Source organism: Ixodes scapularis, unplaced genomic scaffold (assembly GCF_016920785.2).
Source record: "Ixodes scapularis isolate PalLabHiFi unplaced genomic scaffold, ASM1692078v2 PGA_scaffold9__187_contigs__length_104089568, whole genome shotgun sequence".
NCBI classification, from domain to species: Eukaryota; Metazoa; Arthropoda; class Arachnida; order Ixodida; family Ixodidae; genus Ixodes; species Ixodes scapularis.
In genome coordinates, this window is record NW_024609884.1 from 32,817,471 (window position 1) to 32,842,837 (window position 25,367).

The following is a 25,367-nucleotide window of genomic DNA, read 5'->3' on the forward strand; positions in this document are numbered from 1 at the left end:
TTGTATTTGGCAATAAAAATACTAATAGTTAACTGAATATATACATATATATAGCAATGCATATACTTGAATCTTGTGTTTCTAACCGACTCGTATCTGCGGTATTGCAGTGTTGTTGGTGTGCGGAGCGGCCGACTCGCGTCAAAGCGTGTAAAAATTAACCGATTGCGTTCGGTGTTGTTTGTATAACCAGGCATAACAGTCTTCGGAATGGCAGTTGTGACCGATGGAAGCGGGGACGCTAGGATGCGGGAATATTCCAACTTGGCTGCAGATCTTGAACAGCAGGAACTTGAGGTAGCTGTCCTTTCTCATATCTTCGCAGTTCGCATCCATCGCGGTTTTGGTTTTGGACTTGTTTCTCCCACAACCAGACCCTAATCTAAAGGAGTGAGAGATGCACGAAAAATGTCCAATTTCTTCACCTAGGCAGCAGATGGCATCGCCAGTCCACAGGTGTATGGACAGCTTTTAGCAATATACCTTCTTCAGAACGACCTGTGAGTATTCATGTTTCGGCGAGAATCGTGGGGTTTGCTCATTTTTCACGCTACGTTTTCAGCCCAAATGCCAAATTCTTGTGGAAGAGGATCCCCCCATCATTGAAACAGGTAAGCAACCCGGAGAGCGCGTCGGCGAACCTTGTCGCAGCTTTGTTCCTTTGGGCAATAGACTCCTCGACAAACAAAAACGTCTCCGAGGGAGGGTTCTGACACTGAGTAAAAATGTCAGACCTCTCCCCGCCCCGCCCGTTCCTGGGTTACCATGTCGGTATTGAACCAGTTTGCCTGCACACTTTAGCGTGCTTTTGTTTGCACAAGCCCTGTAGGAGATCTCGGACTTCATTGCAAATATGCCCTTTAACAACAATGATTGTCCTGAGATTGGGCCCATATTGCGTGCATATGCCATATTTGTGGTACTTTACTGATTGTCTGCTATGAAACGCCATTCTCCTAAGTAAATGTGAATTCTTGTACTAATCCCCAAGTCTAAAATTGTACACATGTATGACAAAACAGTGGCTACGTTCGATTTACCTGCATCAGCTACACTCGGTGCACACTGCCAACTTTAAGAGTGCAGCTTATATCAAAACACAACCAGAAGTACATTTCCCTGCACTTTTCTGCACTGTTGCAGATAAATCAAACGAGCCCAGTGAATACCTGTTCTGTTTGTTCTAAAGCCCAAGTTTGAAATTGCATACATGTATGACACCATAGTGAATGCATGTTATAATCCCCAAGTTTGAAGTTTAGAAACTACTTGAAGTCATTTCCTTGTTACTTACATCCTTACCATGCTGGTTTCTGAAGCTCTTATGGTGATTAATGTGGGAAATACTTCGAGGTACACAACAATACATTTTTGCAAACAGGCAGACTTTGCTTACATGAGATGTACCCATTGTGCCTGTGCACAAAATAGATATTCAGAACTTAAAGTGCATGCGCCGTGCAGTCAGTAGCGGCACCTCTGTAGCATAACGTCGGCAACATATGTCTGTCTATAAGTTTTGTGTGGGTAGTCCCACCCATAGGGAACATAAACCTAAATATTCTAACAAAGCGTGTACTTGAAATTTGTCTTTGTTTCACTCACCTCGATCTGTCCTGCAACATCTGTGTGTGTGCGATTGATTTTCTTTTCATTCAACAGTCTCATTCAGAACTTGCCAATATTTGGAAGGTTGGCCAAGGCCTCTGGTACAAGGACTTCCTAGCCATCTACACTGGACTGGCCTCTGAATGGCCAGAGTACATTAGGCCTGTTATGTTGGAACTTGGAGGTATGCATTTTTTGTAAACACTCGTCACACTTTCCGATACATTTATGATCAATTGATACAGCGGTTCTCAACCATTGGTGTCTCGTGGACCCCTTGTAGATAGACGGAGATGATGGAGGGCCCCGCTCTGGGTGAGGGAAATAGAAAGCTATAGGATAATCGTGATAATGATCTAAGAAATGAATAGAACTAATGGCTAGTGTGAAGTAGATTTATCTCATTGACATACACATGAGAGAACTCACCCGAAAAATTGAAACGTTTCTTCTCAATGTGAAAAACAACAACTTTTATTGCCGGGCTTGACTGATGAGACAGGGCTTCGCGGACCCCTAGGATGCCATCGCGGACCCCCCTTTGAGAACCACTGAATTAATACAACTAGAAGGCATGTTGTCTAGGTTACCCATTTCTCCCTCCAGTAACAAGAACATGCCAGTTTCAAACTGAAAGATGGCGCCAGCCATGCTGCAAGAAAGGGCAACGGACTGAGAGTCCTGCGTTGGCATTTCGTCCTACAGATAGCAATATGCAGAGTACACTTGCACATCGATGGCCATTTTAGCTGTAACCACGATGTTGCGCACACCACAGAATATGTAAAGTACAGATACATTTGACTAATCGAAGCCACGTCGATGTGAGGAATATCGCAGATCTGTAATGAAGCATACTCCCACCGGATGTAGAATGCATCTGTCAAGGTTTGGTAAGAATGTACATTCCTTTTCGTATTTAGGAAAAATTTAGGAAACTTTCGTTAGCCCTTTGAAAAGGACGTTTTTGCTATTTTCAATTGTTATAAAATAAGATACTCTCACACAATATTCTTGTTGTTCATTGCACTCAGTGGTTTAAAAGTAGTTAATTAGCCTATTTTGCTAGATTCTTTTAAGTATTTTGCCACGCCCTACATGCGTGCAAGAACATTTTTTTTTCTGCTTGTGCATTGCATCCATAACATTAAAAAAAAAAGAGTTATATCAAAACTAATTTTAATTATAAAAAGGAGATTAAGCACTATAAGCTGTGAAAAAATCATTGTTATCATAAATAATTAAAAAAATGATTTCTCTTGGTGCATGTCCCCTAAAGGGACACTGACGGATATTTATGCTCGTCAAGGTTTTTATTTATACATGACATATGAGAGCCCAACTACCCAGAACACAATTTGTGGCTCAAAATTTATTGTCTTTCCACCCAAAAACCGCCGATCAAGAATTGGCCGGTTTGAGTTGCACCCACTCTCTTCTCCGTGATTACGTGCCGTTTTCTATGGTTTAGACAGAACCACCAAAGATAATCAAAGTCGTGAGTCGTCGAAGGGACACACTCAATACTAGAAATGGACAAAAAATAGGATACCCCCTTTTTTTGTGGCTGCAAATACGTTGATTGAAAAAAAAAAAAAAAAGAGAGTGGCTCATTGACTTAACTTGTGTATCTATCTTCTCCTCTATGGTTCTTCTTCCTCCCCAGTCGTTTCAGTTTTGAGCTGTTGCATTTTTTTTTACTTTATTAAAAATATATGTGACACTGTAGCAAAATATTGATTGGGTAGTCCTTCCGACATCAAAATAAACTGCCTGGCAAAAAATGTAAAAAAATTTGGGGGTGTGTCAGTGTTTTTTAAAGCTGATGCACAACCAGAAAAGTGGAAATTATTTTTTCCTCTCACAGATTCAGCTCCTGGACCCACTGCATTTGAGAGAGGAGAAAACGAGGGAAGGGTTTTTGCCCGGTTGTAGAAGAGTTTACTTTCTCATTGGCTTACTAAGTCAACAGAAAAGGCATCTGGTTATAAATTTGACATTGTTGTCATCCGACCACCTTGCCAAGCTTGTGATCTTAGATTGAAAGGATATTTTGTTCTCTATAGTAATTTGAGGGTCATTGCCTTCATAAATGGCAATAGGTTTACCGGTCTACCACATGATGGATGGCCTTTCCTTGAGAATTCTTTTAGCATGTAAATACAAAAACCCTTTGTGGTAGCTTCTTGTCACAGGTGGAGGAGAACTGAGCAGAATACCTTAAAGGGCCTGTGCAACAATCTTTGTACAAGTAAATGCCACTTAACTTAATCCTTGACATTTATAACTAGGGATCCGTGTTTTTGGGTAAATCCAAAAGATGCTCGCCGGTAAAATTTTCATCAATTCAGACTAAATTTCAAGGTCAATATGGAAAATTAAAAAAAAAAAATATGGTATGCTGTAAATGGTGATTTCGGGTGGTCACCTCTTTCCTCTGACCTTGATTCAGTAGAGCGCCCCCTCCTCACCGCCAGAGCTACTCTGGATCCTTTTCAGTCGATCACAACTGCTGGGTTCAGAGCGCTCTGGCATTCTCAGACCATTCACGGAAGTAAAACCTCTTAATTTTTATAATGCATTAGAAAAAAATATTTTACAGCGTACGGTGGACGAGTGAGCAAAATTTACGCTTGCAACGTGATGAAATAACGGCTGTGACGTAAATTGTTTTATGCATTGGCATGTTAAAAAAAAAAAAAGCAGTATTTGAATTGATGTTTGCAGATCAGAACGAAAGCTAATGCTTGGAAAGAGTTGTCAACTCATCGGGTTTTCGACAGTGAACGCGCTGCGATAGCGGTCATGCGTATGGCAGAGCAGGCAAATATAAAATGGTTAATAAACCATATTTTTCTCACGGCGAAATATTGTGCAAGCCGGATATAACACATATCGCCATGTGACACAAATGACTGTGCATTAGATTCGGCTTTCCCTTTATTTTACAACACAAATCTTCAAACGCACTTTTACCTAACCTGAAAATTTCTTGAAGCGGCCATAAAACCTGGTAAAACAGCGGTGAGCTCTGCGAGCTGTTTCTTCGTCGGCCAGGCTTAATGGAATCACCGCCGCGAGATTTATGATCTCGTAAAAACACTGGGAATACTTCACATGTCGACTTTTCCTGTTACGGTCACAAACAAATGTCGTCCCGTCCGTCGTAATCCTCGCACCATCGAATGCACAAGCACTTTGTAGAACCACATATCAATCGCCGCCTCACCGGACCCCGCACACCACCGCAGACCACTGTGAGCCATCATCAACAAAACCACGTGACGCCTGCGTCGCTCCGCACTCCCGACAGCTGCGGACGGAGTGCTAGAGTGCGCTCTGAGAGGGAGAGGCGGCCTCGGAATGAACCAGCCGATCAGGCCACAGCTCTCTCTTTCCGCCACCCGATTTCGCGCACTCTGGAAAGAACGCTCGAGAGCGCGCAGAAAGAAGCACGCGAATTCGCCATAAGCTTGGTCAGAGCACAGAGTCAGTGATCCTAAGGAGACCCTACTTCGGTTTCCTTTCATATTTCGGAGTATTGACAAAAGGAAATGTACTGTTTATCTTTTCAAGATCTGTTCAGGACAACTGGTCATTGTTCTTCTGGGTCATGCAAAAGACACTTTTCAGGTTTTCAGTTGGGACCATACAAGTTGTGCTTCTGAAATGGAGAAGGGCTTTGTTTCTGTAATAGTGCAAGCTGTGAACCCATAGATTTCATAGGAGTGTTGGGGAGGGCAACTGAAGCTATAAAAAGTTCACCAACATGCTTGGAGACGACTTGCCAGAAGTGAAACAGTGTTTCATGAAATTGATCTCCTCCAAGGCGAGACCTACGACACCAGTTGAATTTGGGTTGGCCCAATTTTTTTTTTTATATATTTAAAGGGGCACTGACACATCAAAATCATACTTTTTTTTATTATCCGAAACGATTGAAAACGATGCCGGGACATTACCCTCAAAATTCGAAATTTGGGAATTCAGTATTTGTGAAGTAAAAAAACAATTTCCAAATGGCGAATTCGAAGTTCCCGCGTTATCCGCGCCGGTGCAGTGACGTCAAATATTGCGGAGTCCTGAGAGTCCGCTTTCTTTCACGACTCCCTGCTGTTGCCATGGCGACCCAAAACGAGGAGGAAAGGAGCGAGCGCCCGGCGGACCGGTTTTGAGCGGTGTTGCCTGTTTTCCGTAGGAGGATACAAATCCAGGAGACGGCACCACAACAAACTTGCGATTTTTGGTATTTCAAAAAGAAGGGCCGTAGTGTGTTCGCAATTGCGTTAAAAAACATGTTTTAAAATTGCCGTTATTAAATGTTATAGAGATGACGCCTACAAAGCTTCTAAATTTCATGATTCTTGACGTCACGAATCAAAAGAAGCGAGGAGGCGACAGGCGGAAGAATCAAACGGCAAAAATAAAAAGGCGTGCGCGCGCTCGGAAAAACTTTTGTTCGCGATGCGTTTTTTTTTGCGTGTCTATGACTGCAACTTGCATTGTTTTAGACAATAAAAAAAATATGACCTTTGGGGTGTCAGTGCCCCTTTAAGGCAACAGTGATCCCATGCCACATGTACTTCTCTCTAGGGAACTAAAGCCCTAAATATGTCTTTCACAAATATAGTTCTGAGCACTTGCTTTCCTTGCTTACCTTTCAGAACGCACAAGGCGACGGGCCTTGACGCTTGTTGCCAAAGCATACTCCTCCATTTCTCTCGATGATGTGTCTTCTTTTCTGGGCGTCTCCAGGGCCCAAGTAGCAGACGGTGAGCCCAAATTATGGACTTCGTTTTGTGTTACAGTACGGTGCTAGGAATGCCTCTTCGACTGGTGCGTTTACCATCCTATCCCATCCGTGCATCGAAAAGGGGTCCTGAAGTTGCAATGAATTGCATCACAGGAGCCCCATGTCTTCCCATCTGGTGTCGCGATCCTGGCAGTTGATTGTCGGAATGCCGGCGAAAGAAAGGCGAACGGTCGTAAGGGTCACCGTCATCGCGTATCTGCTCCGGTTTTCATTGACTGTCTGGCTACAGAGTGATCTGCAGCAGAACAGGCATCTTCCGCATCCACCACCACGCTGTTGTGACACTGCGAGGATCGCGACGGGCAACAGCATGGCACTTTCATGATGTCGTCGGGCAGAAATCCAGGGACCACTTTTGAGACTGTGGTAAACACACCAGTCGGACATGTGCCCTAGGCACCATACTTATATGGAGACCGTGCTAAGCCAAACTTTGTTGCATAGTTGTGAATCCACTGGGCTGGGTCGTCGACACCGCAAGTGGCATGGTGGCACCAAAATATACAGGTGAGCATTTGACAGTCTTTGCAAAGTAGAATTCAAAATTGATACTGCAGTTTACTTTTTTTGCCTGGCATTGAAATGCCTCATAGGTTACATATTCAGCAAGTTTTTAAGACATTCTCTGTGTCTCTGCTGATATTTGCTCAAGGGGCTCTTCTTTTTTTTTTTATATATTGAAAACCTCGGAGTGAAGGAAGGCAGAAAAAGAAATACATATGTCCTCGCGAAAATGTTTAGGCGTATGTGAAATTTATTTGCAACAAATGCTCTTATGTAAGCTCAAAACCCATGACTATCTGGTACAGGGTCCAGCAGACATTAAAAGATAAGAGGTGAATAAAACGAGAGACAACAAGAGCTCAAAAGACAACTGCTAGACCCTGTAAAGGCGGATGCGGATTTAGGGCTTGCATAGCTCTTGCCCGATTAATTTCAGCTGTGTTTGGGGTCTTGTGCGTTATGTCACGTCATTCCTAATCCTCTGGCTTCATTCACTATGTTCAACTCTCACCAGCTCGTTGGCACCCTTTCTGTTAGTTATTCTTTTTTGCATGTAAATGATGATTAGTTATTCTTTTTTGCATTTAAATAATGGTTGAATCCCCTATAGTTTACCTTATTAATTGTCTCTACAACCTTTTTGTGTTGGTGGAACATTTGTGCACAGCTGTGCTGCTGTTGCTTTGATTGTGGAAATTAATTTATCTGCAGGCAGTAGAATGTTTCTTAGTGCACACTTTATTTGTGAGCATTTGTTACCAAAGCTAATGTGCATGGAGTTTAAAGATACCACTATCATTTATTAAGGTTTGGTTTTTTTCAACTAAACACATGACCCAGCTTGAGTTCCTTGAAATTGATTCTAAATTCTTAGGAAAAGAGTCAATATTGCAAGCGTCTATGACAGTTTCTCTCCCCTATTTAAATTAACTTGTGTCAAAACATCACTGTGCTATTATTTGTCTAAAAATATTCAGTCATTGCCACAACAAAACCCCTCATATCAAGAGGTAGGTTAAACAGTAGACTACTGCACAGGCCGGAATTTATAGGCCCGATAGAGACACTGCGAGCCCGATGTGTTTTCTAAACATAAGCCCAAGTGTAGCCCAATCTCAACCAAGTTTTTAAACAGGAGCCTGCTCCGGCCCGATTGCTTTTATTTGCAGCACCAACTTTGTCTTCCACCATACAGTCCACATCAAATAATCTAAAAGGGATGCATCCCGTTTGTCAAATGCCCATTCTTCATGGGACGATTGGTAACGGGGCGGTTTGTTGCATCAGGACATTGTGGCCTGGTTCTAATAGGTCATTTCAGAGGTGTACCCAGACAGTTCAAAACCAAAACGTTAACTGAACTATTTAAGGGTAGAAGATAACAAAGTGATTACAGACAGAAAAAGAAAAGTATGAAGCGTGACCACCGATATTATCACAGGGTCACTAGGTTCACAATCACAAAAAGTATAGGAAAACAAAAAAAGTAAACTCAAAATCCAAGAGCAAGAAAAAAAGGCAATTCACAATTGCTAACATCCCCTGTGCATCCCCAGAAAGGTATGCCAAGTACATGTGTTCTTTGCTGTCTGCAAATTAAGAGAAGGAAGTGTACAGTCATGTTATCTCCCTTAAAGGGCAACTCCGCTCAATTCCAAAAAATCTAGGCTTACATGTGATTCAAATTCACAAAGCACTACTGAACAGCTCTACGTCTTCGGATTCGCGAAATGTGGAATATTATTTGCGTAATCCTAATTTAAACATTAGCTGATACCAAAACCGAAACTTTGGTTGCGTCAGGCAACATTGGTCTCGGGGCGTCAGAGTCATGGCCACGTCATGTCGAACCACGTGGTCTTGTGACGTTCGGGAGGGAGCGAGAAACAGGGCACGCAACGCAGGCAGATCGCTTCGCATGGCGCGGACGGTGATGGCCCGGGGGAGAGGGGGAAGGGGAGAAGACGAAAGAGGAGAAAGGGAGCGGAGAAACAGACCGATAAGCGCGCAGGGCAGCGCAAACTAGCGCATCCGCGTTACGGTGATCACGTGAACGCCCGGTCAGCCAACACCGGGAGAAGAAACTCTTGACGTCATCGTTCAATTTTGCTCTGAAAAGTAAAAACAAACAAAATGTGAGAATGACGTAGTCATGCCTCTGACGTAGGGCTCAATGTCGGCTGCTCCAACTCCGTGGCATTGACTGCGCTGATGATTGCGCCTCTCGCCGCCCGCTAGAGTTGGCAGATTTCGGCGACTTGGCTCGCTTGAAGGTTTGCTGGCCCCAGTTTATTAAATATATAAACGGAATTAGATCGTAATATTTGGCATGGGGTCTTCCTATATGACACTGAAGAGGGCTACATAGTTTTCTAAATATCAAAAATGAAGCGGAGTTTCCCTTTAAGAGGGTTACTCCTGTTTTCCCTCCTGCTGCATAACATTCTTCTCATTTTTCTTTAACTTGAAGAGGTTTGCATTTTGTTCTTAACGTCTTGCAAAGTGCAAGCTTGAGTGATACACCTTTGTCCAGGCCCAGCCTGTGCCCCGGAAAAATGTGCACTAGCGTGCCTGAGCCCAAGCTGAACCTGGGCTTTCATCTATGCCCAGGTTTGTGCTCAGGCCTGGGATACAAAAAAAAAAGATCTGTATTTAGTCAAAAATAGCAGGTCTTTATGAACAAATCCCAGTTTTTTATTTTTCTGCAGTGTACTGGAGGTTGCCAGTCATTGTGTGTTGCGGAACTCGAGCCCAGCGAAGGCTTGGTAATGTCTGGACCTGGAAATGCTCACTCTGATATTGTAAATATGTGAACATTGCTTGGTCTTCCAGAGCTAGTCGTTTTTGAGTTCATGCATTGCCTGAGCCTCATCATTTGATCAGTGCCAAATGTGAGTCTCAACGATTTGCTCCCCACAAGCTCTGTAGGATTTGTTCATAGACAACCATTTTTGGATCGAGCCAATATGCCTTTTGGATGTGTGCTACATGTTCCCCTAGGTGCATTTGACACAGTGCTGAAATTTCACTATCTTCTCAGTTGTCAGGCATGAAGAATTTACACCCAGTGAAGAACAGCTGGCCAAGCTTACAGATTTTGTTGCTTTCTTGGAGAACTGAAGGAGCTGCAGTCTTTGTTAGCTGCACCATGCAGCTCTTTAGAGCAGTACTGTTTTTATGGAGTGTTCAATAAACAAAAGTGAATCAATATTGTTGAGTTTGTATTAGTTTAGAAAATTGGTGTGCCTGCATATGCAAATGGATCACTCATCTTTGCAAGACACTGTGTTAACCAAGCTTAAAAAGCTAATTTTTATCAAATATTGAAGCCTATTAGCATCCTAGGCAGTGTGAGGGGAAAATATTTGTACATTTCCCTGTTCACGAGGTGGTCTGAAATTCAGTGATGTGATTGCTCCACTTTTCAACTTTAGCTTTTCACTGTGCATGGGTGCACTGCAGTGAAGCAAGAACCATGAAGTAGGTATCGCGAGTTTGCGTGTATTGCTTCGCCGCAGCACGCCTGTGTTGAAAACTTTTGATTATCTCTACAAATGCGGTACTACTATATTAATCCCTGTATGGAACACCAACAGTACTGGAAATCTTGCAATATTCCTTATGTTTGTTGACTGTTCTGGCATGTTAGCTTCATTAGTGTGCTTCTCACTGTGCATGGGTGCACTGCAGTGAAGCAAGAACCATGAAGTAGGTATCGCGATTTTGCTTGTATTGCTTCGCCGCAGCACGCCTGTGTGCCAAGGAGAAAGCACGCCTCCAGAGGGATGTTTCTACACAGGCATAGAGTATATTATTATAATAACAATAATTGATAAGTGCTGATGTTACAACCCTACCTTGCAGTAAAAGTTTCTGAAATATATTCTGACAATTTTGGTTTTCAAAGTTGAGATTTAGCAAGGATGTTTGGGTATTGCAAAAGGATTTATAGGAACTGCTCTATAGGTTCATTTTTTATCTCATTTCGTTTAGTTATCACCTTTACATATGTTCCACCTGCACGATGACACAGTCAATAGAGTATGTTAAAACTAACTACTAGAGAATGGATGAGAAATTGGAAATAGCTTTAACGAGTTTGGCTGGTCTGTTTTAAGAAGGCGTATTTATTCCCGTGCTGGTTTTTCTTATCGTGAAGTTCTACGTATAAGATGCCATTGATGTTAATAATCCAATGACAAAAGCTTTGTTCTTATCTGAAATAAGAATTACAGTTTTATAACAATCTTTAGAACTTCTATGAAACATAAATTTGGATGCTCAATATAATTCTGTTCTAACGTTATTTCTATGGAATATACTTTTTGATTTTTAGTTGCTCCATACCTGAAATAGCCATTCACAACAGTTCATACTCTCCTTAATTCAGCATCTCGTTGTCGTGCCTGGTGCTTTGCGCAACTAAAACAGCTATGATCTGTGTTTATGGGAATCAAACCTGATGCTAACAAAAGGTTGCACAGAAGAGGGAAGGCAAAGCAGACAATGTCCTTTAGTTGTACAGGCCAACACATGAATCTTAACATAATATTTGCATGGTAGGAATGAAAATTAAGTGTGTGGGCTTATGCTTCAAAAGTTCTTGCTGCTCCAAATTGAATTTTTGGCTGCTCCAGAAGGTGCTCCAAAATGACTCTGACTAATCCCATCACTCAAAATTGTGAAGTTGTGGACACGTTTATAAGTAAATATGATGTACATACGCATTGCAGTAGCAGTTTTGAAGTGTCCGAGAGCAAAATACTTCCTGTCAGAAATTTGTTTTTTAGCCTGCAGCAGAAATGATCCGTGTTTCATGACCAAGAGTATTTCTATGTAGTGTGAAAGTTTTATTTACAGTGTAGTAATAACAGAATAAATAAGACAATGAAGTTGGATGTTATGTGGTTACTTAACGATGCATTGCGTTCTTCTGCTAGCCGAAATTTTGAGGCCGAACTTGGTGCTGGAAAAGAAAGTTGTCATTCAGGATTTTGTTAGTAGCAGTAAGCAACAGCAGCATGTGTTCATTGTACTAGTACAAAGATAACTTGTAATTTTGGCATCCAGGATGTATCCTGCACTGAGCAGGTAGTCGAATTTAAGGTGGTAGCCGTGAAGTAACTTATGTAAGGTTTATGTAAGAACAAATTGACTTCCACCTGAATTGGAGCACAACTCGCACCCTCTATGCGACTTGTGGCTGCTAAAAAAGTCCACCAGGTCGCGATTCGATTTCGGCACCTCTCAAAGAGCACCAGAACGCTCTACCAACTGAGCTTACCAGGAGCTGGCATTCAGTAAAGCAAACGAATGTTAACAGTGCAAGTATGCTTCATTTCAGGTGGAAGCTAATTTATTTTCATGTAAATCACCTTGGGGACTTTCCCTAAAAACTCATACACAAGGGTTCAGTTTCTAGATGTACCGTGAAACCCTGCACTACTAGCATGAAACTGCTACTATAGACATACAACAAGAAAAAGTTTCCCTTTCAAAAAGAAAACTGCCTTATTGGTGAAATTGATATCGACAGATGAGAGCATCATTCAGTAGAGTGGCCCAGTTTTTCTTGTGCACATCGTCATATGGAGGGATGTTTGCTAAATGACATAGGACTCTCGGAATGTATGCAGGAAAAAAAAAAAGGGGGGGGGGGGAGGGGGTGCAGAAAGAAGGATCATAACCATTCACTTGCACCCCTGTTCTTTGTTAATTAAGGAGTTTTGCACCAAGTGCATTTTAGACACACTTCCCCTCGAAAAGAAACAAGCTTTGCGTCTGCATTTAATATTTTACTGCTTCTCACCTGATGCTGTACATGATCCCTTAGCCAAATCCGTTAATAGCGCAACCAGCGCATTGGTAGTCTTTTGAACAAAGTGCAGGTTGAGATCAGTTAATCCCCGGACGTCATCACATGCTTCGTGGTAGCAGCTGCGCATTGTGCCGCGAAACGGACCTGCAAGGAAAGGAACCAGATTTGTTGATATGAGTTGTTTTGCACATCAAGTATTGTGGAAGCTGGCCGCAATATCTATTTTTACGTTGCCGAACTATTGGGGCGACCTGGAATGCTCGTGCGTGTTATTGGAGGTACCACAGACCCTTTTCAAAAGTGCATCAAGCAACATTGGCGGTCCCCGTTGCTTGCTCGCGAAGCGCGTGTTTGGATCCGAGTCCTCGCCGAACGCTGACGCGGCGCTCGTTTTCAATACGAGCTGAGCCGAGTTCACGCCGAGCGCTGGCGCAGGTCTCGTGTAGGGACTCAAACCGTAACCGTAACCGAAACCGAAAACCGTTTAGGAACGAAATTTTTTCTGTAACCGTAACCGGAACGAAACCGTTATTTGATATTTATAAAAACCGTAACCGTAACCGGAACCGTAAATTATTCACCGGTAACCGGTTTTAACCAATATTAACCGAAAAATAAACTATTAGTTTTTCTGAAGTATGACCTGGAGGAGGGATCTTAAATTGTTGTGGCCATTTGACAGAGTTACTGTCAGCGAGTGGTGCATCTGGTTACATATTTCCATTCAATCTGACTTTAGGAATAAGAATACTCAGATTGAATTAGTGGTCGAGCTTATAATTAAAAAAATTCTATATTTCTAAATCTGCCACGCTCCTACATCGCTACATGTATTCAGTACGTGTCGCTTTCAGTGTATTAACTAATAAGTTCGAATTCTCAGATGTCCATCCAATTCGGTTCTATCAAAACCACCGATGTTCCTGACATGCAATAGCCAGTATAAAGAAACGAGGTAAATTGGCCATCATGCAGAGCTGGCGGAAAAGAAAACCTGGGCCCGTTTGCTCGAAGCGCTATCCGCGGCTAAAGTTAGCAGCAGTACCTATAGGAGAGGGAGTTTGAAATCACGTGACTGGGGGCTGGGATGCCGGGAAGCATGGCGGCGCCCCGGTGCGTGAGCGCCGCTCCCTTTGTAACTAATATGTCGTTGTAGCTGCACTATCGGGCGCGTTAGTCAGCAACGAATGGTGCAGGAGGCTTTCGCGTTGCCTTACCTCGCTTAAATCGCAAAGCACGAGCAATGACTTCGCGGCATTTGTTGCATAGTCTTTCGATTCTGGCCTTTCTAAGCCTAAATGAACGCGATAATTGTCGGCATGGCAACGTCTTTGGAAAGCGGATTGCCTTGACTCAATCGACCGGATATTAATAGTACACAAAAGAAGACCAGCGTCCCGCCCCAACAGACCTTTTTCTAAATTACCCAAGCATCGAGAAGAACGCTGGAAGTGTAATTCTATGGTCCGCGCTCGCTGTCCTTCCTCTTATAAAAGATTCGAAGTAAATAATCATTATAAGACTTGGACGAACGCGCGTGCAAGGCAAAATTTGTTTTAGACTTTTTCCTTTAGAACGATAGGCCTGTAGCTCACAAGTTTTGAGCAGCGCTGCAGGCGAGCAAAATAGAATATTTGGATCGCGTTTCGAACATGCATCAATACGCTTCCCCACTAGAGTTTTTTCTACTCAGTTCCATTCTAAGTTCCAGCGTAGCAGAGGCTACAAGAGCGAGCTGCGAGCTTTCCGCGTCCCTGCCAAGCACGCGCGCTCGTGCAGTACGAGCATCCTTCACGATGACGCGCTTTTCCGAGTAGCTTCGGCTCCACTATCACGTAAAGTGAAATATACGTGCTCGCGGAAGCTGTGAAAGAAAGCAAATATGAAAGGAATGTTTAATGGAACGCTGCGGCCGCAAGCAGCATAATTCTGTTCTTTTTTTTTTTAACTTTTTTTAGACGTTTTGTTACCGCACTTCTACAGATGCTGACAGCGGCTTGTATTCGAACGTGGCACGTGCAAAATCGAACGTTACAGCGCCACACGGATGATGCAGCCAGCAAAACTTGGTCGCGTCTTGCGTAAGTCTTCCGGGCGCGCTCGCGCCCCCTGCCCAGAGCAACGGGTATATTACTACTGCATACGCCAGCACGCGCAATGCCTGCAACTACACTCGTAGCATGCACCTCGGTGCTTGGGAAATTTGTGTGCTATCAATACAAGGCCGATTGAGTCAAGGCAATCCACTTTCCAAAGACGTTTCCATGCATGCCGACAATTATCGTGTTCATTTAGGCTTAAGAATGGTCAGAATCGAAATACTATCTAAAAAATGCGGCGAGGTCATTGCTCATGCTTTGCGATTTAAGTGAGGTAAGGCAAAGCGAAAGCCTCCTGCACCATTAGTTACTGACTAACGCGCGCGATATTGCAGCTACAACGACATATTAGTTCCGAAGCGAGCGGCGCTCACTTTGCGGGGCACCGCCATGTTTTCCCGCATCCCTACCGATCCCTGTCACATGATCTCAGAATCCCTCTCCTAGGTACTGCGGCTAACTTTAGCCGCGGTTAGCGCTTCGAGCAAACGGGCCCTAAAGCCCCTGTATCCTGGGAAAAGTGGCGCCTTCATTGTTGTGGAAACGCGCGAGACACGTTCAGCGCGCCACTTCTGGAAAGAACATGGCGTCTGAAATCTAGCTCAGTGCTGCGCTGTGCCGCCTTGACCTTTCCAAGGGATGCACGTTGCACGTGCCTCGTGCATCGACGCACTTTGCGCTACTTTTGAAACATGAAGGGGCTTTAATGGGCCCTGCTGTTCATTAATAATGTTTATGTTGTTCATTTAGTGTGAAACGTGTCGCGAGTGACGATTTTGAAACAACACAGAAAGAAAAAAAAAAGTCAGGGGTTTGACATTGGCGTTTTGTATTATATATACAATATATATATATATATATATATATATGCTCGGGCTGAGAGTGGTGGAAGGAGCGAGGAAACGTCAGAAGGGTGTCCGAGTTTTTTTTCTTTTCCTTCCCGCACCGAGACCCTTCTTCAAACCGAGTGGCACCCGCCGCCTAAAGCCCCTTCATGTTTCAAAAGTAGCGCAATGTTCGTCGATGCACAAGGCACGTGCAACGTGCAGCCCTTGGGAAGATCATGGCGGCACAGCGCAACACTTAGCTATTTCAGACGGCATGAATTTCCCAGAAGTAGCGCGTCGCACGTGCCTCGAGCATTTAACAACAATGAACGGCGCCACTTTTCCCAGGATAGAGGGGCTTTACCGTCGCCGGCACTGCCACGCCTCTCAGCTTCTCAACATGACAAAAGAAAAAGCCAAGGAGAAGGATGCCTCCTCGTCAAACGCGCCAACGCGCCACCCTCGTCCAACAGACATGGGATGCAATTTCTGCCTCCTTCGCCTGAACCTTGGGAGCTGCCCTGCTTCCAATCGTCGATGGCCAGGGGGGCTATGTTGCACGTTTTGGACTCCCAGGAGACTTGGGAGAGAGAAGTGACATCAACGACTAGAGCAAACGCAGATTGGATCTTGACAGAAGAAAAAAAAATCAACATCCAATCTGCATTTGCTGCGTTGTTGACGTCACTTCCTTCTCCCTAGTCTCCTGGGCGTCCAAAACGTGCAACATAGCCCCCCTGGCCAATCTCGCCCCACACGGCCAGCAGTCTCAACAGTCTCTCTCGCAAAACTGTGAACGCGAGCTATTCGAACGTCGGCACGGTAAGCTCGAACATCCACAGACGCGCCGAGAGATCGCTTCCAGCATCGCCGGAGGCCTCCCCCTGCCACCGCCGGAGGTATGGCTTCTACGAGAATCATTTCTACCAGAGCCACCAGCGCAATCCAACTACCTCTGATAGAGCCCCCACCACCCATGCCGGAGCGAGGGTCCGTCATGCCTACGACATTCTGAGCGACCTCGCCCAGGACACCATAAGTTTCTCCACGAGAGATGTCCATGAGATCAGGCATCTCCCCCGCCATCGGTTCTACTGGGATGACATGCTCCCCGAACACCAGCACCTCATTTTCAAATTTCGATAGACTGGAACTCTTCCACGTCGTCGCGAGAGGGAACTGTAGGACGGCAGTCCTATCCCAGACGTCGAGGATTCGAGTCTGAGGTTTTCAGAGAGCTCCCCGACCAGCTACCCAACCAGCCTCGACGCGGACGCCACACGCCTCGTGCTCCCGCGCACACCAGCTACCGCCCAGACACCAAGTCGAAGAGGCCCCCTAATCGTGAGTCCGGCAGCTACGCTGAGTCTTCGAAACCCACCAGTGCCGTCATCGACGGCACAGTCGTCTCCTCGACGCTCCTGTGCGTTTTTCCTGTCGAGGACATTCTCGCCCATGCTCTTTGCGAGGCTGGTGTCTCGGCCGACCGTGCCCGAACTTGATCTTGGATCGAAGAAAACGACCCAATGGATCCCGACTCGACAACCACCGCCACCGAGCGAATCCTGGAGTGGCTCAGCAGGACCGACACTGTCATTGAGCCCCACGCCGATGACGGCTTCTTCGACACGTACGATGGCAAGGAGGAAAACCACACCAACACAAAGGAACACACTACAGACAAACAAAGCGTCGTCGAAGACTCTCAGTCGGACCTGGGTAGCACTGCCTACAAGTCAAAAGCGACGGGACCTACACCGCCAGTCCACTCGACCCAGCTGGCACCTGAAGTCCACTGGGCAGTGTTTAGTGAGGCAAGTAGTTTTCACGGGCCGCCCGACTACGGCGGACTTTCCATTCGCTGCACGAAGGCTTCTTGCCTCACGGCCCGCCCAGCCCAGCTCTCAATTTTATTACTTCATTCCACTTAGCAGTATTTTACTAGTGGATGGCTGTAGTTCTGTTCCTTCCTTCAGTGAAGCGAAGACTCGCCTGCATGTATGAGGTTGAAATCAACTGTAGCGACGAGAAAGTGCGAATGGTTCTTCCAGCATCAAGTGGGAACTTTCTTAGGGTAATTGTTTATAAATGGTGCCAAACAACAGAGTAGCGGTGTTTATTTTAATTTTTATTATATAGAACGCGATGATCCCCGAGTACTAGAAGTAACATGTATGCTCGGGCATCAAACTAAATAATGTAAGTAGATGTAGTGAACAAGAGTTGGAGCTAGGAACGTGTGCAACTTCTGACCAATTAGAAGTATTAAGACGTTTCTAGGTTCCTTGTATTTCACGTTATTGGATATCTGAGACTACTTTAAACAGTTTTTTCTAAAATGGCTGTCTAGCATTTCAATTAGACAAATTATTGGAAAAACCGAAATAAACCGGTTTTTATGAACGTGTAACCGGTAACCGAAACCGTAAAAATTAAAACCGTAAAAAACCGAAACGAAACCGTTATCAACAGAAGCGGTAACCGTAACCGTAACCGAAACGTTATATTTTTCGGTTTGAGTCCCTGGTCTCGTGTCCAATGCGTGCTCAGACTCAGAGTATGTGATCAAGCAGTGGCGGACAGGCGTTGGCGTGGACTTTTGAAAGGGGTCTGAAGCCCGACTGAGACGCCCTGGGGTGCTGTGTTGCGCTTTTTGGACTCCCAGGAGACTTGGAAGAGGGAAGTGACGTCAACGACTAGAGCAAACGCAGATTGGATGTTGACGGAAGAAAACAAAATCAACATCCAATCTGCGTTTGCTGTGTCGTTGACGTCACTTCCCTCTCCCTAGTCTCCTTGGAGTCCAAAAAGCGCAACATAGCCCCCCTGCTCTTTCGACTGCTCTGGAAATTTTCGAATTTCTTGACTCCGTTTTAAGACAGAAGTATACCGACCATTGCTTCGAAGTGTAGATTTCGGCAGGTATGTGACCAGGTTATATCATACCGGGGGCCAACATGCCGAATTTCCGCACCCAAAGAGCCAGCACTAAAGCGATCTGAGCCGGTGCATTGCTAGGCCTAACCGCTGCGATGGAGACGATGGACACCGCAGCTGTGACCGCCAACCCCAATGCAGTGTTCCGATTTACGTCGCCAACTCTGAATCCTCCGAAACCGGCAACAACGATCAACTGGCCCGCCCTGCCGGCCATCAACTCGGAACCACCACCGAGACAACCACATCCAGCTCCGGTAACTCAAAGTACCGCGAACGAAATCAAATCGCTCCTAGTCGCTCTGCTAGGGAAGGCCTCAAAAGAGGAAATCACGGAAATGTTCCTGCAAGCTCTAAACGATCTTTCTCGGCCAGAAGCGTCAGGAAACAAGCAGACTACCATAGAGCCACGGTTCAAGAATACACCGATTTCTAAATCTAATGAAAAAGAGTCGGCCACCTCGTCGGCGAGTACACCGGAGAAAAATGGCCGACAAGACGACAGTGAGAGCCGCAAGCGGCATGCGGCCATGGCGCCTGGGACGTCACTCTCAACACAGGCGGCGACAGCGGACACTCGTCAGCACCGCCGCAACGCAAAACTCAATCACAGAAGAGGACGACGGCCCAGCATGGTCTTTGGTCCAATCCAAAAAGACCATCAAGCGGGCACGATACACTCGCAAGAAGACCACTGAAAGCGAAGGCAAGGCACAGGCCCCACGCCAGCTCTTCACTGTCATACTTCGACCACGAACGAAGACAGACCTTACCACCATACCGAGAAGAACCCTGGAGGAAGCCTTCACAAAAACGCTAGGCACACAATCACAGGAGATATCAGTAAAGCTACAGAAGGAGAGCTCCGCACAAACTTCATCTGAGCCTACCGCCAAGGCGTTACTGAAAATCACTGGAATTCCAGTTGCTAACGAAGAAGAGATTCCCGTACAAGCTTACAAAACACTGCAGGATAACCAAATTCGAGGGGTCATATATGAAGTAGACGAGGGTGAAGACAACACCTCTCTCCGGGACAGGCTCCGATGTGACACTCACGACATCGTCACGGCCCGACTTCTGGGAAGGAAAGGACGCACTGCGATGATAACGTTCGAGGGTAATCGATTGCCAAGGTTCGTTAGATACGCGCTTTGCATCACCCCAGTGTACCCATATAGAGCCAAGGCGGTGACATGCACAAACTGCCACGGCGCGGGTCACAAGCAAGACATCTGCCACAAAGAGACGGTCTGCTCTTTGTGCGCCCTATTGAAAATAATTCTAAAGGGCCCATCAGCCTTGAAGGATTATGGGACCGCACAGGCCTTCAAAACCCTTCAGATATACCCCTCAGAAAAAACCCTCCAGCCCCACAGCCCTTCAACCCCAACCCCTTAGCCCATCAACCCTTTAGGCGCCCAAATGACTGTGAACCATTGACAAAAATTCAGTTCAAACGTTATTGAAAATTTATTGCGGACATTGAGTTTTACATGCGTATTAACACTCAAAAAGACAATAAAAACCAACGCTTGTTCAAACCCGGGCGCAAGCAGCTGTCGACGAAAGAGATCATATAAAATAGGAACAACTAACTTCTTTATCACAACGAAAAATATTTTTCAAAGGACTCACAATGCCGTTGGGTAAATTCCTGATGTACGGTAGTTCAGCTAATAAAACGGAGCAGGTGCACCTCACGTACACATACACAGTCCCAGTAAGCACGTTTAGCGAAAACCACGAACTCGCAAGCAGATCCCGTCACCGTTGAGAAATTCCGAGCACAGTCACGGTTTCGTCCACGATGTCGTCGGGGCGGCGTCTTCGGCGTATTTTTCGCTCGCTGGATTCTTCTGAGGCCGGTCGGACGAAGAGCCGCAAAGAACAAGGCGGGACAGCGGCCGTCATCCGCCGTCTCAGGACCCACAGTGCCATGATCCCGGTGCGTAGGCACTACATGCGGTTGAACGCTGATCCCGGCTGCCAGGCTTGCTGCGAGTAGGCCGATACCGGCCACCATCTCCTTGAATGCGCTGAACACGATGGTGCTCGAGCGGTGCTGAAGGCGGCCAACGCCGAACTGGGGTTTACCTGCGGAACCAAGGAAGAAACGGCACGGATTAAAACAGACCAAGGGGCGAGCCCTCAAAGCAGCGCTTACCTTTCTGGATGTAGGAAACGGTGCGTTCCAGATCTCCATGGCGGTGAGAAACAAACCGCCCACGAGCGGAAAGAAAATGGCTATAGCGGCCTCCTGACTTCTTCGGCTTCCTCACACCACCCTCTCCCGCCAACCATTGGAGAAGCGTGCTGTCCGGAACTGGCGGTATTGCACCCTCTCCCCATTGCCGGGGGGAGAGAAGCGCAGTGTGTGTGTGTAGGCATTGTAAAAAGGGGGGGGGGGGGGATTTGAGTTGCCTGTTCGTGTTTTTGGCGACGGCGAAAAAGAGAGGACTTCCGACTTTGGTGAAAAGCAAAATAGTTTTGTTTATTTCCTTTTTTTCTTTTTGGGGACAGTCCCCCGCGGGGAAACCGGTTCCCGGCACGAGTCGCTGCCGCTTCGCCCTCGGAACCTCCCCAGCGCAGCGTCCCTGAATTTGGGCAACGCGCTGCTCTCGGCTTGCCCTTTTTATTATTATTAGTGCAACAAGTAAAGCTTGTTCTCCTCAAAACGCCGCTCGGCCAACAACACTCGGCCCGCGCCTTGTCAATTCTCCACATGGGGCGATCGAACCCGTAGCCCCCTTGGCGACCGAACACCCGGCCACTGACAGACGGGTCGAGGAGCCCAGTTGTGTTTGATAGAAGAGCAGTAATAAAAAACTGACCGTACAGACATACGATCGACATTCTCCATATAATTATTTGTTTTCCCTTTGTGAACAATACGTAGCTATGTTCTAATTCTGCGACATGTATTTTCTCCACCTAGGCCGTGTCCCCACAGAGATCTCAAGAAGCCTGAAGGTTTTCCCGACCCCATTAGAAAAGTTCTTGACAGGGTTTCAGACATTTCAAGGCATTGTAAAGGGGACTTCAGACATTTCAGGAGAGCCTCTGACGGGGCCAACAAACCCACCAGGAAATATAGGTTCACCTTTCAAACATCACAAGAATTCCTGAAGTCCCTTTCACACCCTTTAAAGAATTCCTGAAGTCCCCTCAGAGCGATTTTCAATAGGGCGGCAAACACCACGAGGAAACGCAAGATGACCAAGGTAACACCAACCCGTGCCCAAATCCGACCCCGTACTGCCAGATCTGCAAAAAAAATGGACACTTGGCGACAAGCAATGCCTGCCCGAAGAAGACAGAGATCGGGAAGCTACTGAGGGAAAGGGCAAGGAAGCACGCGAAACCCAATCAAGAGTCCAGGAGGAAGAAGGGGGCACCACCACCACCACCGCCGCCGCCGCCACCTCCATTTAATCCGATCCAACACCCACGGATGCACGAAAGGACTTACGCTGATTTAGTCCGGGGTACCCCCACCTTTGAGAGAGACAGCTACGAAGTCCGGTTTACAAGGCTTGAAAAACAACTCTCAGCGCTGAGCCAACAGCTCACTGTTATCGCTTTCAAACTTGGTCGATAAAAATAGGGATTAGCATTGTTCAATGGAACTGCAGAGGACTGGGGCTACGTTCCGCAGAACTCAACGCAAGACACTTGAACAGACCATCAAAACGTCCAGATGCAATTCTATTACAAGAAGTAAAGACAACCACCATCAACCTAGCAAGTTACACTTCATACTCCAGCCCGTCGATCCCATCAGGCCGCAAGCCCAACCAAGACGTGCCCAAGGGGCAAGCCATGGTGTATTTGCGATCGGACTGGCCACAACATCAAATTGACTTGATGCGATGGTGCACAGACAGACAAGAAGTCGTCGCAGTCCGCGCAACGCATCAAGGAACACCCGTAATCATCGCATCTGTATACTACAGGCCAGGGGCTAGCAGCAAATCACCAAGAGACAACGGGTGGATAGAACAACTACACATCCTTTACCCAAAAGAACGAAAGATTATAGGAGGAGACTTCAACCTGCCACATACCAGCTGGGGCTACAAAGTAGACACCATAAACGGCCAGAAACTCCTGGAGGACATGACACGGTTCAAGTACACACTACTAAACACGCCGGGCTCAACAACGAGACTCGGCTTGACAAGCAGACAACAGCATACCAGTCCAGATCTTACATGGATATACGGAAAGACTGAAAACCTCTCCTGGAATGTAAACATTGACACGTGGGGGAGTGACCACCTCCCAATAAAGATCGAGGTGAACTCCAAGAAGTCCTAAAAGAACCGGCGTTTTGCTCATACAGTCAATTGGGACCTTTATAGAAGACACCTGGAAAACAACCAAGAGGAATCCTTTGCGACAGCAATGCTCGATGCATTGAAAGCGGCTACAACCAGATCCAACATACCTGCCGATGCACCTACCCCGGATATTCACCTCTTGAATCTCTGGGCTAGGAGACTCCGAGCGCTGCAGCGATATAGGAGGGGCCCAAAGACACCAGCGGCACTCAGAGAGGTCACGAGACACACCATCGCGGCACGCAAACACGCGATATATTTGGACAGGAAACGATGGCTGGATTACAGTGCGTCCTTGTCAGAGAAAACTTCAGTAAAGAAACTGTGGGCAACCAGCAGATCCATGCTGGGACAAAAGAGAGAACAGAAGGCCCCTCTAACCCTGGCGCTAAAAACTGACACTTCGGTAGAAGACCTCGCAGATGCGGCCGGAGACCAATTCTTCCCGCAGCCCATTGCTACGACAACAAACTCAATTCCGAACCCGTATACTCCAGTGCTGGTTAACTCAGCGGATCCAATGGACCAACCCTTTACCCTGGGTGAATTGGAAACGGCACTCCACAACGGGAAGGCACACAGTGCTCCGGGCCCGGACAAAATTACCGTTTCCATGCTGCGCAACCTCCCACAAGACGCTAAACACCAGCTTATCGAAGGAATTAACGCGGTATGGGAACAAGGACAGTTGCCACCAATATGGAAGCATTCGACCGTCGTCCCAATCCCCAAACCTGGCAAGGACAAGGACACGCTTATCAACTTCAGACCGATATCACTCACTTCATGCGTATGCAAGCTCATGGAGCGAATGGTTCTAGATCGACTTAACTGGACACTAGAGAGATCCGGCGCTTTTCATCCAGCCCAGACAGGATTCCGACCCTGTTTAAGCACACAGGAAAGCCTCCTCTTGATGTCACACGACATCACCAAGAAAAGGGCGCCAAGGGGCAAAACCATCCGCTCAATCGTCGCCATTGATGTTAGAAAGGCTTTCGACTCCGTCCCCCACTGGGCTGTCATTCAGGAGGCGGAACGCTTAGGGATACAGGGCAGGGCGCTTAACTTTATTAAAGCTTTTCTTAAGGATCGGACATATTCGATAAGAATAGGGGACCACATGAGCAACCCACGACCCAACAGGGTCGGCGTACCACAAGGCTCTGTACTCTCGCCTTTACTGTTTAACATGGCAATGGCCGATCTCCCACACCGCCTATCTAGGATCCCAAGCCTCAAGTTCACCATATATGCGGACGATATCTCCCTATGGACAGTGACAGGCGATACCCGAACCCAACAACAGACTCTTCAAGCCGGATTGGACGAAGTGCAAACCCATCTCAATAGGGTCGGCCTCACTGCATCCCCGGAGAAAACGACCTATGTGGTCGTCGCATCCCGTAAACAAAGAAAAGCTGGCATCGCCAGTCAGATGTACTTAACGCTAGCAGGCAACAGAATTCAACCATCTACCTCGATCAGAATACTCGGAATGTACATCGATGAAGACGGCCCGTGCAGAACCTGGATGACCAAGGTCAGCCAGCAATGCAAGGCAATCATCCATGTCATCAGAAAAATATGCAGCTCAAGAGGCGGAGCGAACGAAGGAATTGCACGTCAGATGGTGAAGGCACTCATCGTATCAAAAGTCTGCTACTGCGCTTCGTATTACAACATCTCAAAAAGCCAGTGGAAAAAACTGGAAACCATCAACAGGCAAGCTGCACGGGTAATTACCGGCTTACCTCGATTCACACCAATAGGGACACTAATGGAACATGCCCAGCTCAACAACTTGCAAGAAACTGTAATGGTACGATCTGCCGCCCACCGTGAACGACTGCAACACTCACGACCCGGCAGAACCATTCTCAGTCTGATTAAAGCACTTAAACTCCCGCTTCCCGACTTCCCAGAAAACGACCCTCCTTGGTTAGACTACATCGACCTCGTAGAAGGCAAGCCCATCCCGAAGAACGCGAGCTTGAGACATCCAGATCGTCAGAAATCGCAAGCCAGTAGCCACAACAAACGAATACAGACCTGGGAAAGCTCGGCGGAGAAGCTAGCCGTCTACACAGACGCGGCTTTCGCGACACTCCCAGACCAACTTGCTACGGTCGCAGTGGCAATACCAGGAAAAGGAATTATATCTTCCAAACAATTACCAAACAGCACCTCCGTCAAGGGTGGCGAACTCGGAGCGATTCAATATGCGATTGAAACAGTCCTCAACGACACAACCATTAGACCAAAAGAGCTCCACGTTTTTACGGACTCGGTAGCCTCGCTCACCGAGTGCAGAAATAGAAACAGCCCCTGCAAGAGAGCAAAATCCATAAAAAAGATGGCCCTCCAACTTTCTCTGCAAGGTACAAAAGTCCAGCTGTCCTGGGCGCCCGCCCACGC

General features: G+C 46.4%; 2 protein-coding genes across 2 annotated transcripts in view; one reads left to right on the forward strand and one right to left on the reverse strand.

Moving 5' to 3' along the window:
- The first annotated feature begins 98 nt into the window (after positions 1-98).
- On the forward strand, positions 99-10,135 carry LOC8042071 (COP9 signalosome complex subunit 8). Its single transcript, XM_029968632.2, has 7 exons — positions 99-297; positions 430-500; positions 563-611; positions 1,663-1,792; positions 6,273-6,380; positions 6,866-6,928; positions 9,966-10,135. Exons 1-7 carry the CDS (start codon positions 211-213, stop codon positions 10,043-10,045), a joined length of 588 nt encoding a protein of 195 aa, XP_029824492.1. The 5' UTR covers positions 99-210; the 3' UTR covers positions 10,046-10,135.
- Positions 10,136-11,754: 1,619 nt separating this feature from the next.
- The window catches only part of LOC8051698, a 66,002-nt gene continuing 52,389 nt past the window's right edge, over positions 11,755-25,367 (reverse strand). The window contains exons 7-8 of the mRNA XM_029968631.4: positions 12,735-12,887; positions 11,755-11,891 (exon numbers count right to left, since the gene is read on the reverse strand). Coding sequence (XP_029824491.2) covers positions 11,776-11,891; positions 12,735-12,887 — 269 coding nt within the window. The 3' untranslated portion in view covers positions 11,755-11,775. The remainder of the gene's footprint in view (positions 11,892-12,734; positions 12,888-25,367) is intronic.